The sequence below is a fragment of the Aureobasidium pullulans genome, assembly GCF_000721785.1.
Source record: "Aureobasidium pullulans EXF-150 unplaced genomic scaffold scaffold_3, whole genome shotgun sequence".
In the NCBI taxonomy this organism is placed as follows: domain Eukaryota; kingdom Fungi; phylum Ascomycota; class Dothideomycetes; order Dothideales; family Saccotheciaceae; genus Aureobasidium; species Aureobasidium pullulans.
In genome coordinates this window covers 235411-253208 of record NW_021941023.1, presented here as the reverse complement: position 1 = coordinate 253208, position 17798 = coordinate 235411, and the positions used below count along the sequence as shown (strand labels likewise).

The window sequence follows — 17798 nt, the reverse complement described above, 5'->3', positions numbered from 1 at the left end:
GCTCGAGCGACCCACGTGAGTCCATCTACTATCGTGCCTCTGTGTAACAACATTCCATGGCCTCAGCGTTATCGTGCCCTACTTGTATGCAAGGCACTTGTAGCCGAGTCAGTCATTGGTCCTAGATAAACCCGAGGAGCGCCAAAAATACGAAACCTCCACGAGCAGTGCACTGTGTCTGTTTCACTTCCTACTTGCCTACAAATTGATCTCGGGTGCAACATCCTACAAGCCGCTCTCAAATTGCCTATATCCACCTACGTCTTTGTAACCGCAAAGTCTTCAACATAGGACGCTTCTGTGCACAGACAAATCTCGGTACTCTTGTCTCTTCTTCCTGCAAGACAGAGACGGCTCGGTCGATCTTCATATGCATCTTGCGTGTGCAGAAGAGCGCCCGGAGCGTATGCAGCCGGTCATGTTGACAGGGTCTCGAAAAGCCATCTCCGATTCCATTCTGCACCCCATCGTCCTACGCACGTACAATTGTGATCAAGTTTCGAAAGCACGGTCTAGCGATTGGCCGGACCGCTTGGCCATCCAGACCTTCTAACAGATGGCTACAAGTTCATATCTCAACCCTTTTTGCCATCCAACACGTCTCGGCCAAATCCAATATCAGCAGCATCTCCAGTTTTCCAATCTACCTCTGGTCGAGTCTTGAGAAAAGACTCGCGTTCTTGCCATCGTTGGAACCAATCTACTAGTTTTGATCTTCCATCGCGCCACTCAACCCCAACGACATCCAAAAATGCCACACAGCAGGCCACCGCACATTCAGCCGCTGATGCTGGTGTATCCTTAGCTGGCGGCTGAAGCGTACCACGACCAACTTCGAGTTCGAGTTCGTCAAATCCCCGCATTATCTTCTCGTTTTGGCCATCAATCCAGGCTTGGTATAAGAGGTTGTTTTCAGCACGGATCTTCTTCTCGTACAGAATGAGCACTTGCGCGTCCATCATGCCGTCGGCGCAGCCATGAAGCGTTCTCAATCGCCAATTGCGTGGTTGAGGGTCAGACCGCTTGTTTGTCAAGGCTTCGTCTTCTAGAAAATCGCAGATCACTTTCGAGTCGTAAACGCCATCACCGTTGTTGCCGAGGACTAGAGTCGGCAGCTTTGCTAGAGGATTTGACTCGGCGACAGTGGGGACATCATCAGACCATCCAGGATACTCCACGGGAGCAACGACCACCGTCTGAAGCTCGATTCGATCTGCAGTGCCCAACTCGACGGCAAGCATATACACTTTTCGGGAGTAGGGAGAGAGCGGGTGGTAGAACAGCCGATGAGGGCGGTCCAGTCTTGGTATTGCATCCTTGCTGAGGCTTTTGGCTGAAATGGTGTCCTCATTGACTGCCTGGATGCGGAAGTTCCAGCGAGGGAAGTGGATCAGGACGCCTTGAGCGTTTCGAATACACACCTCGTTTGCCGCCAACATTACGAGTTCACCACGGTCGACGTGGTTCGATGCCCAGTCTGTTGGGTAGACTTCGATGGTTTGACCAACCCTCAAGCTGAGAGGGTCGGTCTCGCTGATGTCGCCATGTGCAGGCGTCGGCGGAGCAGAAGTGATTTTTTCATGTACTTCTTTACCATCGAGTGTAGTGGGCATTGGTGCTTTAGATTCAGCGTCTTTGGCAGCCTGCTTAAAGCGATGGACCCATGCCCATGCCTTAGGAAAATGCTTCTCATGAAGAATTTCAGGAAGCATCCCGTCCATCAAAGGGTTGGTCACAATCCACTGAGCAATATAGACAGCATCAATGTCAGCAAGCGATGGTTCATCACTGCCCAGAATCCAGTCTCGGTCGTCCTCGAGGAACTCTTCGAGCTCTTGAAACAAGGCACGAATGTACGAGTATGACTCTGGTCTTTCCTTGGCCATTGCTTCGATACTGAAAGGTTTGCCAATCGCTTCAGACCTATCGGCCAGAAATGCCGGACTACTTGCAAAAGCAGAACGTTCGAACGGCAAGCATCGTGTTGCATGCCAGAAGATCTGATCGTTGTTCCAGTCTTGCAATAGTCTCTGAACTGCTTTTTCCGAACCGCTGAGTGGAACGTTCTTCAAAGGATACTTCTCTTGCAGAACCTGGAGAATCAACCTCGAATCACAGTATACATGGCGGCCGATGGCTAGCAGTGGGATACGGCGGTAAGATATGCCCAGAGCAGCCAAATCAGGACGTGGCATGATTGGTGGTTGGATCTGGACTTATCAGCATTCGCCTTCTATGGCCGACCTCGAAGCTTAACTCACGCATTCTGAGTACTGTACACCTGCAAACTTCAGATACCTGAGTCGCGTCAGCGTTGTCTATCCATCAAGTCGATGGTGAGATAGGTCTACCATAGAACTTTATGCGAGTATATCGACTCCCTATAATGAAAGAAGATGATTTCTTCGCTGTTCTGAGCCATGATTCCGGCAGCGATGCAAAAACTATGATCACCTTTCGAGTGTTGAGAGATACAACAGTAAGGACCGGCTTACTCTACCCCTCACCACTGACACGTCGTCTCTTCAAGGTTATGCCGGCTCGCCCATGATCGACAGTAAACAATATCACAGACTTGGCGCATCAACACAACAAAAGTCGTCAACAAAGGAAAAACACGACATCAATCAACAACTCCACAACCAATATATACAAGCCTCTCTATATCAAAGCAATATCAAAGCCTGAAGACACTATTCATGTCCTCTGCTTCGCCTCTGATATGTCCAACGTATATATAAAGCGGAGTGGAGTTCCTCCACCGCTCGTCCGCCAAAGCCCGGACCAACCCTGCCCAAACTAAACAGATCGACATCACCTTACCGCGGCTCCACTCCGTTGCGCTTTCCCTTCTTTCTCGCACGGTCTCTCTTTTTTTCAACAGTCGTTCAATTTAGCTATCTTGCCGCTGCACGCGCTGGCCATAGCGAGATATCTGATGATCTTTCTTCTTAGTAGACGCCGGTACTTTTTGTAGTGCGGAAAATTCTTGAGGATCGTATGCAGGGTTTTTGTAGGCAGGTGCTTAGGGGGTCTTTCGGGGTTTGTTCGTGCGGATGGGTTGCACGACGGTGGACGTATTGATGCCCGAGTAGCTGATGCGATGCAGAGAGTGTTCGGGGCGGATAGACACTCCAGTGAGACGGACGCTTGAAAGACGAGGGAGAAAACCAATGCGATGTGGGAACCCCTCTTATCAGCGATGCTTCGGACGATGGACAGAAACGGCAAGAGGAACAATTACGATTGTGCTGATATGCGGAGCAACCAATCCTGTCTCACCCAGTCCGAAGAAATGATCTTACCGAGTGCTTTCGGCAATATACACGTCTGGTCATTTCGTGTCACATCGGCCTCATCCTCTCTGCAACTACAGCGACAGCATTCACGTATCTCATGCTCGACCAACCACGTCTTGAGGATGCGGATTTTGGATGCAGAATTGCCAACTATGATTCCAATCACTCTCCCTCAACCATAAAGTCTGGGCCTATCGCTGTTTAGAATTATCTGCGAATTCTCCGTCGATGGACTATCGAACGAAGCCTCTTGACCACCAACCCTCTCCTCAAGACTCCTGATGACAGACACGAAGTCATTGTGACTTCCCGCTGCGCTACCAATCCGTCCATCAATAGCCTGCCACCACTCCCAGCCCATAGACATCGGATACGCAGCCACGCCAAGTCCTCTCATCTCAATACCCAAGCACGAGCGATCTTTGTGACCTTTTCATGGAAAGCATCATTATCGACACTCAAAGTAAGCAGCTTGGGAGTATCAAGCTCGAGCAGTAATGCAATCATCTCGAAAGCTAGAGCAGGCTGAAGACGGCGCACCCTCTCATGCATGAGACGGCTAATCATGTCATGCTGTTGCACGGGTGTGGCGGCCTTGAATACTGAGAGTCCGTAGAGCAGTGCAGTGATGGCTGTGGTCTGCTCGTGGTGACTGAGCTTCTCTTCAGCTTCCCCATTATGAGTGGACCTTTCGGTGTTGCGTTCTGCGATCATCTGGTCATAGTCTTCGCGGTCGAGCATGCTTGCGTTGAAGCCCATGATATCGCTGGCTGCCTCTTTTGCATTGTTTTCGGTTGACTCTCCCTTTGTGGCGAGCTTCTCCTTCCAGTGTGCCATGCGCTTTTGCATGAACGATATGAGTCTGAGTTCTTCGGCGACGGTTGAAGGCGGCGGCTTGTGTCTTTCGTTGGGGACGCTCTTGATCTGTTTCGGGGAGATGCGCTGCTTCTCCAGAGCGTCTTTCGTCTCGGTGGTAGTCGTCTCTGTGCAGCCGTCGTGACTTGTGTGACTGGTGGGTCGGCTCGGTCTGTTGAACATCGATCCGTATCGCTTACCCTTTTCAGCTGGCTCGGATGTAGGTTCGTCCTCCCAGTCCTCGGTCGAACCAACTTTCTCTTTACCGTTGCCTTGCACGAGCTTCTCCGAATGCTGACCTAGCAGACCGGAGGATTCGCTCTCAAGAGCACTATATTTGCCCAGCGTGTCATCGGGCGAATCCTGCGGTCTCATATCCAAGAATCTGCCCAATTCTTCCCTCGACATAGCAGGCTGAGACCTGTGCAAATCATGGTAATAGGCAGGATCAAGCTCAACCCATCCAGGGGTCTCCCTGTCGCCGGATGAGGATACGCGCTTGTTGCTGTCGGCGGACGGCACATCGGCAGTATCATCTTTGGCGATGCTCGATCCTGCAATGGGCGTTTCAATGTCTGCTTCGGAACTGTTGCTGACACTATGATCAGTACTTCAAAACAACATGCCTGACATTTGGGACTTACTGGGCCATCACGTCCTCATGCTGTGTAATCCCTGCAGCAAGCATACCCAGCTCGTTCTTGTCGTCAAATTCAGTTCTGTAAAATCTGGTCAATAGACAAAAAAGTAAATTATCCCGCCATATTACACTTACTCTTCGTCAACCAGACGCGTATCATCCGTGGGTTCCTCGATTCTCTCCAGGACATCGCGGTCTTGAGGAGTCATTGGATGCAGAGGAGGTGATTTGGGCAATTCAGTGTAAAGGGCGAGCTCGTCGACGAGTGGGTTTCCAGTGCTGGTGTTGTCTTTGGAAGACATATTGGATAGTGATGTTGGATTATTGGTGTTGGTGACAACTTCGATTGCACCAATCTTTGATGAACGTCGGGTTTCAATGGCAGAAGACGTGTTGTTGTTGTTGTTATCGATTAGGTGATCCAACCGCGATACAAATCTGAGACAGCGGAGCAAAAGACAGATTTGGAAGACAAACAACAAACACGACAACAAGGAATTGTCTCCACCACGGAAAGAAAGAGAAAGCACCGGAATTGACGACTTTCGACGATGGAAGTTCCGGCGACTCGGTCCTTCACTCGCTGGACTCAATTCGCAAAGCGAGTTTGATTCTCTTTTTCCTCGTCGAGGGCGGGTATATGGCTGTCAAAAGGCACGATTGTTCAAGTCATCAACTTTTTCCCGCTCCTGATCAATGTGTTCTAATTAGTTTGGGTAGCTCTCTTAGTTCTTCACGGGGGCTGATTTGTTGCTGCAAAAAGACACAATCGTTTTGAAGTCATGTCTTTGACTAATGAGAGTATCAATTTCATTGTTATATGATGCAATGGCAGCAATGCTATGTATGTCCTGCTGAGTGATAGACTCACAACGGCTTTCGGCCTCTCCTTCAAAGTTGCATCATCATGAAAGATGCTCGATGACAACATCGTACATGAGTTTGGTAATCTCGAGCTCAGATTTTAGAGCCCTCTCGTCCGTGACCAGTTCGACGAGGTCTGCGTGACGCCTCATGAGAAGCATCTTGATAATGATATCGGCTTCTCCTCTAGAAAGCTTTAGGTTGGCACGGGCATTGATAGTGTTGCGTATATACGCCTTTTGTTGGATGTGATTTAGGCCTCTGAGTGCTGCAGCTGTGATGGAAACATTCGGTGGAGCTGGTGCTGTGTTGACAGGCTGCTCAATAATGTCGCTCATGTCGTAGTCTCCCTGTGGTTGCTGCTGAGGTGGTGATTGCTGTAGTGGTGGTAGTTGCTGTGGTCGCTGTGATTGCTGTAGTCGCTGTGATTGCTGTAGTTGCTGTAGTTGCTGTAGTTGCTCTGGTGTTGGTACTTGCTGTAATGGCGGTAGTTGCTGCTGGGGTAGTGGATGCTGCTGAGATAGTGGTTGTTGCTGAGGTATTGGATGCTGCTGAGGTAGTGGATGCTGCTGAGGTAATGGTTGTTGCTGAGGTAGCGGTTGTTGCCGAGGTGGTTGCTGCTGATCGTTCGTCTGAACGATTCTGGGACTGTCATCATTAGCATCCATAGTAGCTATCACCAAGCACTAATCCACTCACTGTCTCATACGTAAGACTCTGACGAATTCTCTCTCAGTAGCTTGACTCATTCCAACCGAACCAAATCTTCTCGGCTTGTAAAGCCAGGCAAACAGCGCTGATGGAACTGGATCGTGAACATCGACGTTTGCGGGTCTCTCCCTCTCAAATGCATTCAAAGCTAGTTGTAGCTCAAAGATATTGAACACTTCTGCTGGGTTGAAGGACATGATTGATGTTATGTTGGAAAATTGTGATGGTTTGATGCTCGAAGAGCAAACCTTGATCAAACCTGATGTAAAGTACGAACCCAGCCGGCAAGTCGCGACTTCCCAAAGAGAGCTGCAAATCAACACATGTTTTTGAAAAGGTTGACTTTTGGCAAGAACGACGCATCGGCACTTCCTTCTAACGGACGACTAGGATCATGGCTGTCACAACACACGTTGTCTTTCAAAATCCTTTCATCTTCGTTCGACCGGCATTCTACTAGATCGTCGTTAGCGGTCGCTATACACGAATGCAGTTTCCCACCTGTCTCACCGCATTAACGTGACTCTTAGACAAAATGATCCGGATGTTCGAAATTGGTTGTGCATAACGATACTTCCTGTTCATATTAACAAAGCACTCACTAAATCCACGAGCCACCTTCTCTTCCAACCACCCTACTCCTTCAAACTCTTAGCAAAATCCTCCACCGCATCCACAAATTTCTCATCCCTCTTGAACCCCAAACTCAACGCCTTACTAACATCAAATCTGATCGGCCAACTATCAAGCATATCCTTGATCTCCTTACTCGGTTCCTCCCTCTTCACCAAGCTCACAGCTTTTTCTCCACCAACTTGCCTCAAAGCTTCCAACATCTCCTTGACACTAGCTGTTATACCAGGAAGATTGATCTGTCGCGTGTGAGAGGGCATACACTCCCTCTCCAACGTAAGCACATGCAGCAGATTCTCCACCAGCACGCGCGGCGAGCACAACCAAGCTTCAAAATCATCCGCACAAGGCAATGAACTTTCCAACCCTTGCAACGGCTCCCTGAACATCCCAGACATCCACGAACTAGCCGCCTGAGTAGGCTTCCCGGGCCTAACACTGATGGTCGGAAATCTCAAAATAAATCCATTGATGTATCCTCTGCGGCTGAAATCATTGATGGCGTATTCGATCATTGTCTTTTGCGTGCCATAGCTGCTGGAAGGTGTGGGTAAAGTCTTTTCGCTCGGCCATTGGGGAAGAGGGTTTCCATATATCGCTGTGGAGGACGCATACACCACTTTGACACCCGGTGTTTTCTGCCTCAAAGTTTCCAGTAGGTTTAATGTGCTGTGTAGATTTACGCGGTATCCGAGGTCGAAATCCGCTTCGCTGCCTGCGGACATTATACCGTGGAATATGAAGATTGCATCCAAATCGGAAGGGATCACCGAGGCGGAATCAGAGTAGAGGTCGGCTTTTATGCAGCTTGCCTTTGAGGATTTGGGAGACGCTTTTTGAGGGATGGGGGGTTCGAAGATGTCGATGAGGGTTACTTCGTGGTCGGCGTTGAGGAGATGTTCAGCGAGCAATTGGCCTACAAAACCGCCTGCTCCGGTAATTGCTACCTTCATGATCGCTGTGTCTGATTGAGAAGAATGTTGATTGTGATGTGTTTCTGTCTTCCAGTTGCCGGTGATGTATGAGCAAGGGTGAGGTGAAGAGTCAGGATCAATACTCATGCTCGGAAAGAGAAAGTGTAGTTATATATGAGGCTCTTATGTCGACCCCCGGCAATAGGTGAGCATCAAGGCGGGGGATGGTGGGGCATCTCATCGGTAAGAAGCCCGAAAACACGGAACAATTCTATCAAACGCCGATGACGGAAAACATTCAGGCAGATTCTCAAAGGAGGATCACAACACGCGCGTTCGTAGCTAATGACCATCAAAGCAGAGAATTGAAGTTTCGAAAAAGGTTGGTATTATCATGGGGTACTCGCTAATAGCTAGATAAGGTATGGACAATCTCGTCTCCAGCAACCGGCATATTCATCATATTCGTGTTGAATTCGTGACTTATTTCTTGTACTTGTTGTGGATGTCGATGACCTTTTGCACCTCATCGTATGAGCCCATGAAGATACCAGACTTGTCGTGGATGGATTCGGGGACGATTTCGATCATGCGGTCCATCTTGCTGTTGACTGCTTGACCGCCGGCTGTGATGTTGTGTTAGCTGTGTTCCTGATGTGGACAACTGACGAGATCGCTTACCTTGCTCGAAGACCATGGCCATAGGAGCACACTCGTACAGGATACGGAGCTTGCCCTTGGGCGACTTCTTGTCCGAAGGGTAGGCAAAGATACCACCGTACAGCAGAGTTCTGTAGGCATCGGCAACCATGCTACCAATGTATCTCGCGCTGTAAGGCTTGCCGCCCTCCTTCTCGGGCTGCTTCATAGAAGCGCACCACTCCTTGACGGGGTCCTCCCACCACAATGAGTTACCCTCGTTGACCGAGTAGATACCACGCTTGCGGGGCATCTTCATGTTGGGGTGGGTCAGGATGAATTCACCAAGAGCACTATCCATGGTGAAACCGTTGACGGGGCCGTCCTTCATGGTCATGACAAGCTGTGCGGAGGCACCGTACATGGTGAAGCCAGCAGCAACCATGTCGGTACCGGGACGGAGGAGGTCCTCCTTGGTGCCCTTAGCACCCTCAGCGAGCTTGTAGATACCGAAAATGGTTCCGACCGAGACACCGGCATCCAAGTTGGAAGAACCGTCGATGGGGTCGCAAGCGACGGCGTAGCGGGCGTTGGGGTGCTCGTCAAAGACGATTGGTTCATCCTCTTCCTCCGACACCAGGATGCGCACGCGACCTGATGATCTCATGGCGGAAATGAAAATGTCGTTGCCAATGACATCGAGCTTCTTCTGGTCGTCACCGGTCGAGTTTGCTGAGCCAGCAAGACCGGAAAGGTTGATCAATGAGGCACGGCGGATGTAGTAGGCAATTGACTTGAATGCGAATTGCAGGGAGTGGCAGAGGAGACTGCGCGACTTGTCAGCAATGCAAACTCACACAATTGACTCGACCAAACGTACGTAAAGTCACCAGTGGCTTCCTTGTGTTTCGTCTGCTCCTCGGTAAGGAATCTGGTGAGAGTGATGATTTCGGTGTTGATGGCTTCCGAGCCACCAGGGCCGGTGTGAGACTCGTTGTTGGAGGACATTTCGAATCTGGTGTTTGGACTTGGTTGAGGGGTCGCGAGGAACTGATTTCAAGCTGTAATGTAGCTTTGGTGGGGTGTGAGGGGTATCAAGGTAGAGTGGGACAAAAGATGAATGGAGAGAGGAGAAAGAAGAGAGGAGTAAGAGGGCGGCAGTGACAGCTAAAAAGAATCTGACTGCCAGAAAGTACCAAGCACACAGTGAAGAGCGGGCAACGTCACAAAGGAAGTGTTGGTCGGTGTTGCGGAGCTCAAAACGTCAGATGTGGAGAAGCAACAAGGACGATCCTGCTGTTGACTCGGATGCAAGTTTTGGTATCGTTCTCTTGTCAATTGAATGTATCTACTGTTGTATGGCGCGACAGCAGCTGCCAGTGTATTTGTACAGGGTCAATTGCCGAGGTCAGCCTTCGGCGCAAGTGAAGATAACTCGCGCGGACAAAATGCCGCCCACCGGTTCGAAGACACGGTTGATGAGGGGCAGTCGAACGTGCCTGGGGGAGGTGTATTTCTCCGTACTGCCTCCGGCTTTGCCCGCATCATAGCTGGTCAGTTCGCACTCTGCGGTCACGATCCCGATTGCTCGCCCCATTGAAACCTCCATAGCATTCTCCACGCTCTTCGATCTCCAGATCAACTTCGGGTATAACCCAGCCTTGGAGACACGTAGAATAGCCAAGTGCCTGTTGAGCCTCCTCTGCTCTGTGGAGGCTGATCAGACCAAATCTGCCATCTTGACTTCGCGACTGAGTGCCAAGAAAACCAGACGGCTTTGTTGATGGGTAAACATACGGGATATTTTTGACCGAATGAGGTGAATTATGAATATATACATTATGCTGGAGTGACCCTCCTCTATGTTTTTGTCTAGACATGAATAAGAGCTCGAGGTCGAGCAAGTAGAAACACTCGCAAATATCTTCCGAAATGTGCCAGAAGATACGGCGGTCGATTGGCCGTCTAGAGCAGAGCGGCTGCACCGATCAAGGCTCCTCCAATCAAAGCGTTCATATGAGGAACACCACTCTGGACAGAACCACCAGTGGAGGTACTGCTGGGCGCTGCTGTGGTCATAGATGTGGCAGCGCCAGTAGCAGTGGCTGATGTACTGGTGATGCCCGAAACACTCGCAGGTCCAATGCTGACGGTCGGCTTGAGGGTGCTGGAGGTGGTGGCTGGCTTGATCTTGACATCATTGTGGTCCATCAATCCAGGCGCTTCGTCAATCAGCAAGGCCTGAGTCACCTCGAGAGCTGAGAGCTCTTGTCCAATGCCATAGTTTCCATCAAACTCGGTGTACCACTTTTGACCGCATGTAACGCCATCACTAGGACCAGAACAGGATTTAGCGGCTCCTTGGGCAGAGGTGGTCAAGAGTGGTAGGATGGCAGTTCTGGTATAAGGTGCGACAACCATGGCCTTTGCGAGGAAACGAGCGAGGTAAGCCTTGAAGCTAAACTGGTCGTTATTGCAAGTACCGTAAGGCTCGCAGGCAGCTTCAACCATGACGTTGGTCGCATTGTCTTCGGCTTGGAAGAAAGTTTGGTCGACTTGCTCGATGAGACCAGTCAAACGAGTCTCCCAAACGGACGAGCCATTGGTGTAGTTGTACAGCATTGCTGTGCCGTAGATGAAGATACCGGGGTTGTATGTCCATTGGAGCTGTTGCACCTCTTGGCAGTTGTCGGTGGTCGAAGCACCGTCATAGATGCGGTAGCTCTCATCGATCAGACCAGTAGCGGTAGTCCAGTCCCAGATACGCTCAGCCCAATCGTAGTAGGTGCTGTTGCCAGTAAAGCGTGCCAGGCGAGCAGCCATCTGGAAGAAGCCTCCGTTGGAGACAGAATTCTTGTACGTCCATCCATTATTGGTCGAGAAGACCTGCCATCTCAATCCACCGCCGCATGTTGCTGTGTCCCATCGGGGAGCCATCGAGTCGAAGGCATTCACGGCGAGTGTCTGCCAGGAAGGCGAGCCCTCCGGAGGGTCGGGAAAGCCATACTCGAGAGCCGATAGAGCGGAGAAGGTCCAGAAGGCTTGGTCGTCGTTACCCTGTATAGCTGTCAGTCACCTGCTTCTGGTAATTATGTGCAAGGGGTTTATATACCATGCTGCTGTAGTATGCCTCGGGAAGGAAGTTGTTGTCTGTGCCGGTCTGGGCCATCATGGCTTGCATGACAACATCATTGAAGCTCGTATCGTTCGTGTAGGCCCAGTAGTCGATGAGGCCGCCCCATACGGCTCCAGCCTCCCACCAATATAGTGGCCAAGGGAGTGTTCCTATCGACTCTTTCGGTGTGTCTGTCTTGTTGTTTTGGTAGTAGTTCATGAGTCCATGTGCGAGAGTTGATGCTGCTGTGCGGATGGAGTCTGGTGATGTAACGTCGAGATCCAAGGCATATCCAAGTTGAGCGCATGCCGCTACGGCTGCGACGGATTGTGTGAGTCTCATTGAGGTCGGTTATAAGTATTGGTCGTATGAGATGCAAATAATAGATGGTCCGCAAAAGTCCAGTGCTGAATGCAAAATACGAAAAGCTGTAGCAGATGACGAGAAAACTCAAGGCGGCGCCATGATGGTTTTGTATAATGAGCTCGTGTTAGCAAGGAAGGCGCATTCTTCACAAAACTCGATCAAGTGTTGAATTGCCTATCCATAGTATCCAATAACGTCTATCGTCTTGGATAGGCTGAAATTGGGTAGCCGTTAGGCGCCTGTCTCATACCAAATACAGCTGTGGCTTCGTATTCTGGGCCGCGGCAGGGAAATGAGTGTGTAAGTAGCCTGGAGGCGGGCTGAAGGTCGCCATTCTTATAACTAGAACATGATTCATATGACATCGCAATTGCGACAATATGGCAGCCACAAATGCGCCATGTTGATGATGGAAGGAAAGAAGATCAGCTTTTGTTTGTGTAGCTTTCTACTTCTCTGCGCCCAGCCGTGAACCGTTGACAACCTCCACCACAAACCTCATCAACGGCCAACGTCAATCGCCAGCCTCGCACGCTGACGTGAACACTTCAAAATATTGCTACTATTCCTGGGAGCAGATGTGCAACGTCCTCCTATGCGCTTCTCCTTGTTCGTTATGTGATGGCGAGTAAGACAACGTGGCCGCAGACCAATCTCATTGTACTCGGTTCTTGCCAGGTACGGCATGGCAATTCACAGTGTTTGCAGGAACAAAGCCAGATAGCTGAGATCCTTCGATCGTCTGTAAATCTCAACGATTGGACTTACCAGCGTCTTGGTACCATGTCTTAAATCTGGTTGCGAGCATCTGGTAGGGCGATATTTTCCAAGTCTCGATGCTGTGGGGACTACCCTGGCTGTGATTTGATCATCTATCAAACCATCCACAACGATCACGCATCCGACGTCTAGGTGGTTCTACAGACTTAGGAGTATCTCCCTGCCTTGAAGATCACGTTTTAGGTGGAAGGGGGCTCGCTGTGTGGTATAAGAGCCCTCAACAATAAAGTCATGTTTCCAGCGCTCACCGCACATTTCGTCCACCATGTGGAGCCGATGAACTGGTGAGTTCCCACCGAGTAGACGCACGACAGAGTCCAACATCACGAAGCTTCTTACGGATGTCCATTGTGTCGGTAGAAGATAAGATCCAACGTGTGCGGACGTGAGATATCATTGGGCAGGCATAGTACCCAAAAAAGTAGGATATTCCTCAAAAAGCGGTCTTCTCTCATTTTGCTTCAGTCTACATGCTCCTACAACGCGTATAACATACAAATTAGATGCTACTTAGGTATCGTTCATCTCATCGGAGCCAAGTCTCTTGACGTGCAATGCGCAATATTCTCTCGGATCAGGCAACGTCCGATGAGAGCACATGGGGATGCGGCTCTCACTGGACACTTTCTTGACATCAAACACTTTTTGCATCTTTGCAGCTGGATACTTGAGAGATCCATCGATGGGAGAGCTGAAAATGAGGCCAAAAATCACGTTGCTCTATTGTGCGAGGTTTCTTCCGTACCGTTTTTCAGCTTTGAATAATGACCTGTATCACAGTGATCTAGTCCAGGGTTGATTACAACAACAAGGGATGAAACAATGAGCTTGAAAGAAAAGACCTATATGCAAAGGAAAGGTCGGCGAGATAAGTTTCGAAAGTTCTTGGCTAAAGACTGCAGCTTATGCCATGCCATGCCATCAGAAGTGCCAATGACTTAAACAGTAGGCCATCCATTGACCCACTTTATCTTGTTGACACCAAGACGCTTCTGACCATCGGCGTAACCGATAGTGGTATCAACGTAATGGTAGTAAAGAACCCAACCCAAGCTAGGATCATTGTATACACCCTGACCACCAGGAGCATAGATGTTTCCGTGCGAAGGCAGAACAACAGTACCACCACCGTTGGTACAGCTCTTTCCACTCTGATCCACGAAACCACCGGTAGCAGAGTTGGATCTGCAGACCTTGATCTTGTATTCTTGGCCGGCGGCTGGACGGTTCTTGTCGAGACCGCAGCAGATGCCTTCGCTGAAGAACATGTAATAGCCGCCGTTGTAGTTGATCATGTAGGCGCCTTCGACGGCGTGGGTGCCGCTGGGTTGGAAGATGGTGTTGTAGCTGGGGCCGGCGGAGGCGGAGACGGTGTTGGGGGTGGACTTCATTTCGACTTGGTAGATATCGTGCCAGAAAGAGCCGAAGTTCATGAGGTATTGGCTACCGACCTTGATGAGGTTGGCATCGATAGCGTTGTAGGACTTGCTGCTGTCCGAAGAGATACCGGCTATATCATGTTAGATGCTGAGATAAGGTATGATCGATGGATCGATGTATAGTGACTTACTGGAGCCCTTGTCGGACCAGCTGCCGACATCCATGGTGGAGGAAGTGGCGAGACCAATGACGGAGTTCTGAGTGCCAAAAGAGCTGGCAGTGTAGTAGAGGTAGTAGGTGCTGCCGACCAGAGAGACATCAGGAGCCCAAAGATCGGTCTTTCCAGAGTTGGCTACATTTGCGCCGTTGGGGAGGACTTGACCCTTGTAGACCCAAGGTCCCTGAATGCTAGAAGCGGTATGGATAGCAATACCACCTCCAGTAGAGAAACGGAAGTAAGTACCATCAGAGGTACGCTTGATGAGAGAAGGGTCGTGAGCGTTGGTACATGTACCACTGCACGAAAGAGGGTTCGAATAAGCTAGGACGGTGGCGGCCAGCGACACAACGCCCGACAAGATGGTGAAAAGCTTCATCTCGAAGAACAGAAACAGAATAGAATAGAACAAATGAAGACTTCGGTCGAGAGCGGGTGAGACGAGACTGATTCTTCTTACCTCGACAAGGGAGACTCATGTTTATGTATCCTTACCTTGCACGCTACCTCTAGACAGCCATCAAGGGGTCGCTGTCAACACAGGCTGATATGATCAAGGCAATGGCTGAAACGAAGCAGAGTGTCGATTATATTAACCTGATGATATTCTCCGAGGTAGCGAGCAACAAGCACCATGCACGAACTAGCGGGAGTCTAGGGTGGTATCCTACAACGTGCCAAGGTCAGTGGTCGAGCACCTCCTTGGTTCGAACTCGATCCGTAAAGGTGCGTATACCCCGGATGAGCTTTGCGATATGGCAGGGTATTGCAGAGATGCAATTGCCGAGATCAAGCCTTCTCGCTTCGTTTTCCAGTACGGAGAAAGCTTGGATACATTCGAGCATTGGACTCTACATGGTCGCTTTCGCTTCATCATGAAGAGGAATGTAACTTTGCCAAAGATGATACTTCTACTATCAATGCAAGGTACCGGCTGGCATGTCTTCGCGATTGGTGCGTTTTCTTCAAGGCTCGGGCCTTTACCATCGTTCAGACTTTGATATGCCGATCTCTAGGAGCATCTGCGGAGAGAGTTTCGATAGGTGAGAGTGGCATTATCAGCCACACGGAGTCGTCGCCCGAGAATTTCTGTTTCGAGATGAAGGGGAAATATGGTACGCATGGTAATGATAAGCGTCGCGTGGTATCCAGGATAAGAGCTAGATGTGTCGCCAGTCCTGGTCCTGATGCATGAAATTGCTTGACACTTGTTGGTATGCGACGGGCTCTAGTCGGCACGAAGCAAGGTCTGGTACGTGAAAAAACACGCTATATCAAGACTGAAGGATGCCGCGGCTGCTGGCGGCTTGTCGGCTGAAACAATTGCGGGGGTGTTGTGCTATATCTTGCCCTTGGCAAACGCAAAATAGGCTCTACTTATAGGATAGAGCAACTACTTTGAGGATAGTATCGTTTTAGCAAGATGCTTGGTTTTTGGCACGCTGCAGCCAGCCGGTGGGGGAGTGGTTTCGAACCATGCCGTGTTCCGCTGGCGTCCAAGAATTGATTGCATTGTGTGTGACAAGTTGAAACAGCCAAGGTGGTCATCCATGTCATTCATGCAATGTGTGTTCTTTTCATTGCTTCCAGAGATTGGTGGTGTTCTATGGCCTGGATCGCTCGAGTAGTGCCTTCGGGAGAAGAGCGGGCACAGCATGTGGATAGGCCAAGAAACATGCTTCGGTCGTCCTCAAGGAGACGAACAATCTACGGGCGTAGGTGTCAAAAAGTCGCTTGTGGGGATCCACATCTCAAGCCCCTTTCTGTAGTAGCGAACGGCTGTATAAGAAAGACTCCGGTGGGAAAGTATACTGTGAGACATGTCCTGAGAGACTTCGCACGTAAGTCAATATCGAAAAGGAAGGTGTGATTGTGGTGTACGAAGGCAACGAAAAGGAATTGTTGTGGATCTGTGCTGAGAACCGTTTGAGTCCACTCTCTCTGTGTTGGCAACATGGAGTCGGGACCACCATGACCAAAGCTCCAAGAGTTCAATGCTTCGTCAAATCTGGCCATAAGTCTTGACAACGATTGTCAAGGGCCCTCCAGCAGTAGATCGCGGCGAACAAACAAGCTTACATAGACCTCTGCCATCAGGACGGATTTAGCAACTTGGTAGTGTTGCTCGAAGTCACAGTAATACCAGCGTGACAAGGTTGGTTAACTGATCCCTTGCCTGATCGAAACCAGTTCGGAGTTGAAGCTTCAGAACCATGTACAAATCCGTAATGCTCATGCTCGGAAGCACGAACAGTGCAAGCTGGCCTGGCCAGGAAATATGCTTATTCCTTGGCACAAAAACACCTCAGGACTTTGAAACCGTCCTCTATTCTCGTAAGATGGTAAGCCTTGTGACCTGAGTACTTGTTTCCACCTCCAGCACAAACCTTCCATCTGACGAGTCGAGAACCATCAATTTTCGTTCGCCAGAAAATCCGCTGTGGCCGAGTGGTTAAGGCGTTAGACTTGAATCAACATGATATAGGTATCTAATTCCCTAGGGAGCACAGGTTCGAACCCTGTCGGCGGAGTCATCGTTTTGCACTAAGGCACGCTGCTATATGGTATAGGAGTCGAGTGGGTGATCCTTTTGGAAAAATAAATATGAAATGGGTGGTGGTGGTTTGGGATTCGGGAAGGAACGACGACCGGCAAAGCCTGCGGGGAAAGGCAGGAGCGGACAACAGCCAGCCAGACAGAAGCTTGCAGCAGAGGTGCTAGGTGGTGGGAGTCAAGTGCGTGTCGATCAAATGGAGCAGGAGAATTGGATTGAGAAAAATTGGTCTTGTCCTCGATTCGTGACGTGTTTCCAAGGCGTGGCTGATAGGCGCCGTGCAGCTTTTTTTGACCTGAGTGACAGCCTACCTCGTTCAGAAAAGACCTACCTACCAATAAGGGACAGAGGAACCAGTAGAGACGACCGTGGGAGGCAAGCAGTCGCCGTTCGACCTTTGGACCAGAGGCTTCAGCACGTCGCGTCGTCGATTCGTTTGCCATAAATCTTGACAATAACGACTCTCCACCAGCATCCTTAGGATCGCGGTGGGAAAACAAGCTTACATGAAGTAGCCTCACTGGTCTCTAGCAACGGTCGATGGTATTGCGCCATGTTTTGACAGGCAAGAGCGAAGGAATAGAGTCACTGGTCCGAGCGTAAACAAACTTGCCTGTCGGGCTGTCACTCCAGGTCTTGGCTTTATCCTCAATCGTCCGACGTTCTTTCTTGCTCAGACATCCTTCATGGTTCGACATGGAGATCTTCCATCCTATAGCGACAAGCCTCTCCGACATGAGTGAGGTATCGACTATACAGTGACCGAATGATGGCGCAACATGCGTCTGTCTCAATTCCAGCCCCTGACACCATCTCAATCACTCGGTCGGG

The 17798-nt window shown here is 50.0% G+C and overlaps 6 protein-coding genes across 6 annotated transcripts; all 6 read right to left on the bottom strand.

Moving 5' to 3' along the window:
- Positions 1-226: 226 nt before the first annotated feature.
- Positions 227-2286, bottom strand: M438DRAFT_342628 (uncharacterized protein). The gene has a single exon (XM_029904805.1). It carries the CDS (start codon positions 2193-2195, stop codon positions 576-578), a length of 1620 nt encoding a protein of 539 aa, XP_029763640.1. The 5' UTR covers positions 2196-2286; the 3' UTR covers positions 227-575.
- A 1406-nt stretch (positions 2287-3692) lies between these two features.
- M438DRAFT_352288 (uncharacterized protein) lies at positions 3693-6566 on the bottom strand (the record flags this gene model as incomplete). Its single annotated transcript, XM_029906783.1, has 5 exons — positions 3693-4746; positions 4799-4873; positions 4930-5232; positions 5731-6306; positions 6358-6566. 5 exons carry the CDS (start codon positions 6564-6566, stop codon positions 3693-3695), a joined length of 2217 nt encoding a protein of 738 aa, XP_029763639.1.
- A 231-nt stretch (positions 6567-6797) lies between these two features.
- On the bottom strand, positions 6798-8071 carry M438DRAFT_125429 (NAD(P)-binding protein). Its single transcript, XM_029898777.1, has 2 exons — positions 6880-8071; positions 6798-6822 (listed from the first exon to the last, which is right to left on the bottom strand). The coding sequence occupies exon 1, from the start codon at positions 8061-8063 to the stop codon at positions 7005-7007; it is 1059 nt and encodes a 352-aa protein (XP_029763638.1). The 5' UTR covers positions 8064-8071; the 3' UTR covers positions 6798-6822; positions 6880-7004.
- Positions 8072-8399: 328 nt separating this feature from the next.
- M438DRAFT_267249 (fructose-1,6-bisphosphatase) lies at positions 8400-9563 on the bottom strand (the record flags this gene model as incomplete). The annotated part of the gene is made up of 3 exons (XM_029900166.1): positions 8400-8542; positions 8598-9382; positions 9436-9563. The coding sequence occupies 3 exons, from the start codon at positions 9561-9563 to the stop codon at positions 8400-8402; spliced, it is 1056 nt and encodes a 351-aa protein (XP_029763637.1).
- Positions 9564-10312: 749 nt separating this feature from the next.
- On the bottom strand, positions 10313-12146 carry M438DRAFT_125419 (mannan endo-1,6-alpha-mannosidase-like protein). Its single transcript, XM_029898776.1, has 2 exons — positions 11668-12146; positions 10313-11612 (listed from the first exon to the last, which is right to left on the bottom strand). The coding sequence occupies exons 1-2, from the start codon at positions 12010-12012 to the stop codon at positions 10521-10523; spliced, it is 1437 nt and encodes a 478-aa protein (XP_029763636.1). The 5' UTR covers positions 12013-12146; the 3' UTR covers positions 10313-10520.
- A 1608-nt stretch (positions 12147-13754) lies between these two features.
- On the bottom strand, positions 13755-14934 carry M438DRAFT_371869 (putative arabinan endo-1,5-alpha-L-arabinosidase A; the record flags this gene model as incomplete). Its single annotated transcript, XM_029908300.1, has 3 exons — positions 13755-14326; positions 14387-14786; positions 14929-14934. The coding sequence occupies 3 exons, from the start codon at positions 14932-14934 to the stop codon at positions 13755-13757; spliced, it is 978 nt and encodes a 325-aa protein (XP_029763635.1).
- Positions 14935-17798: the final 2864 nt, after the last annotated feature.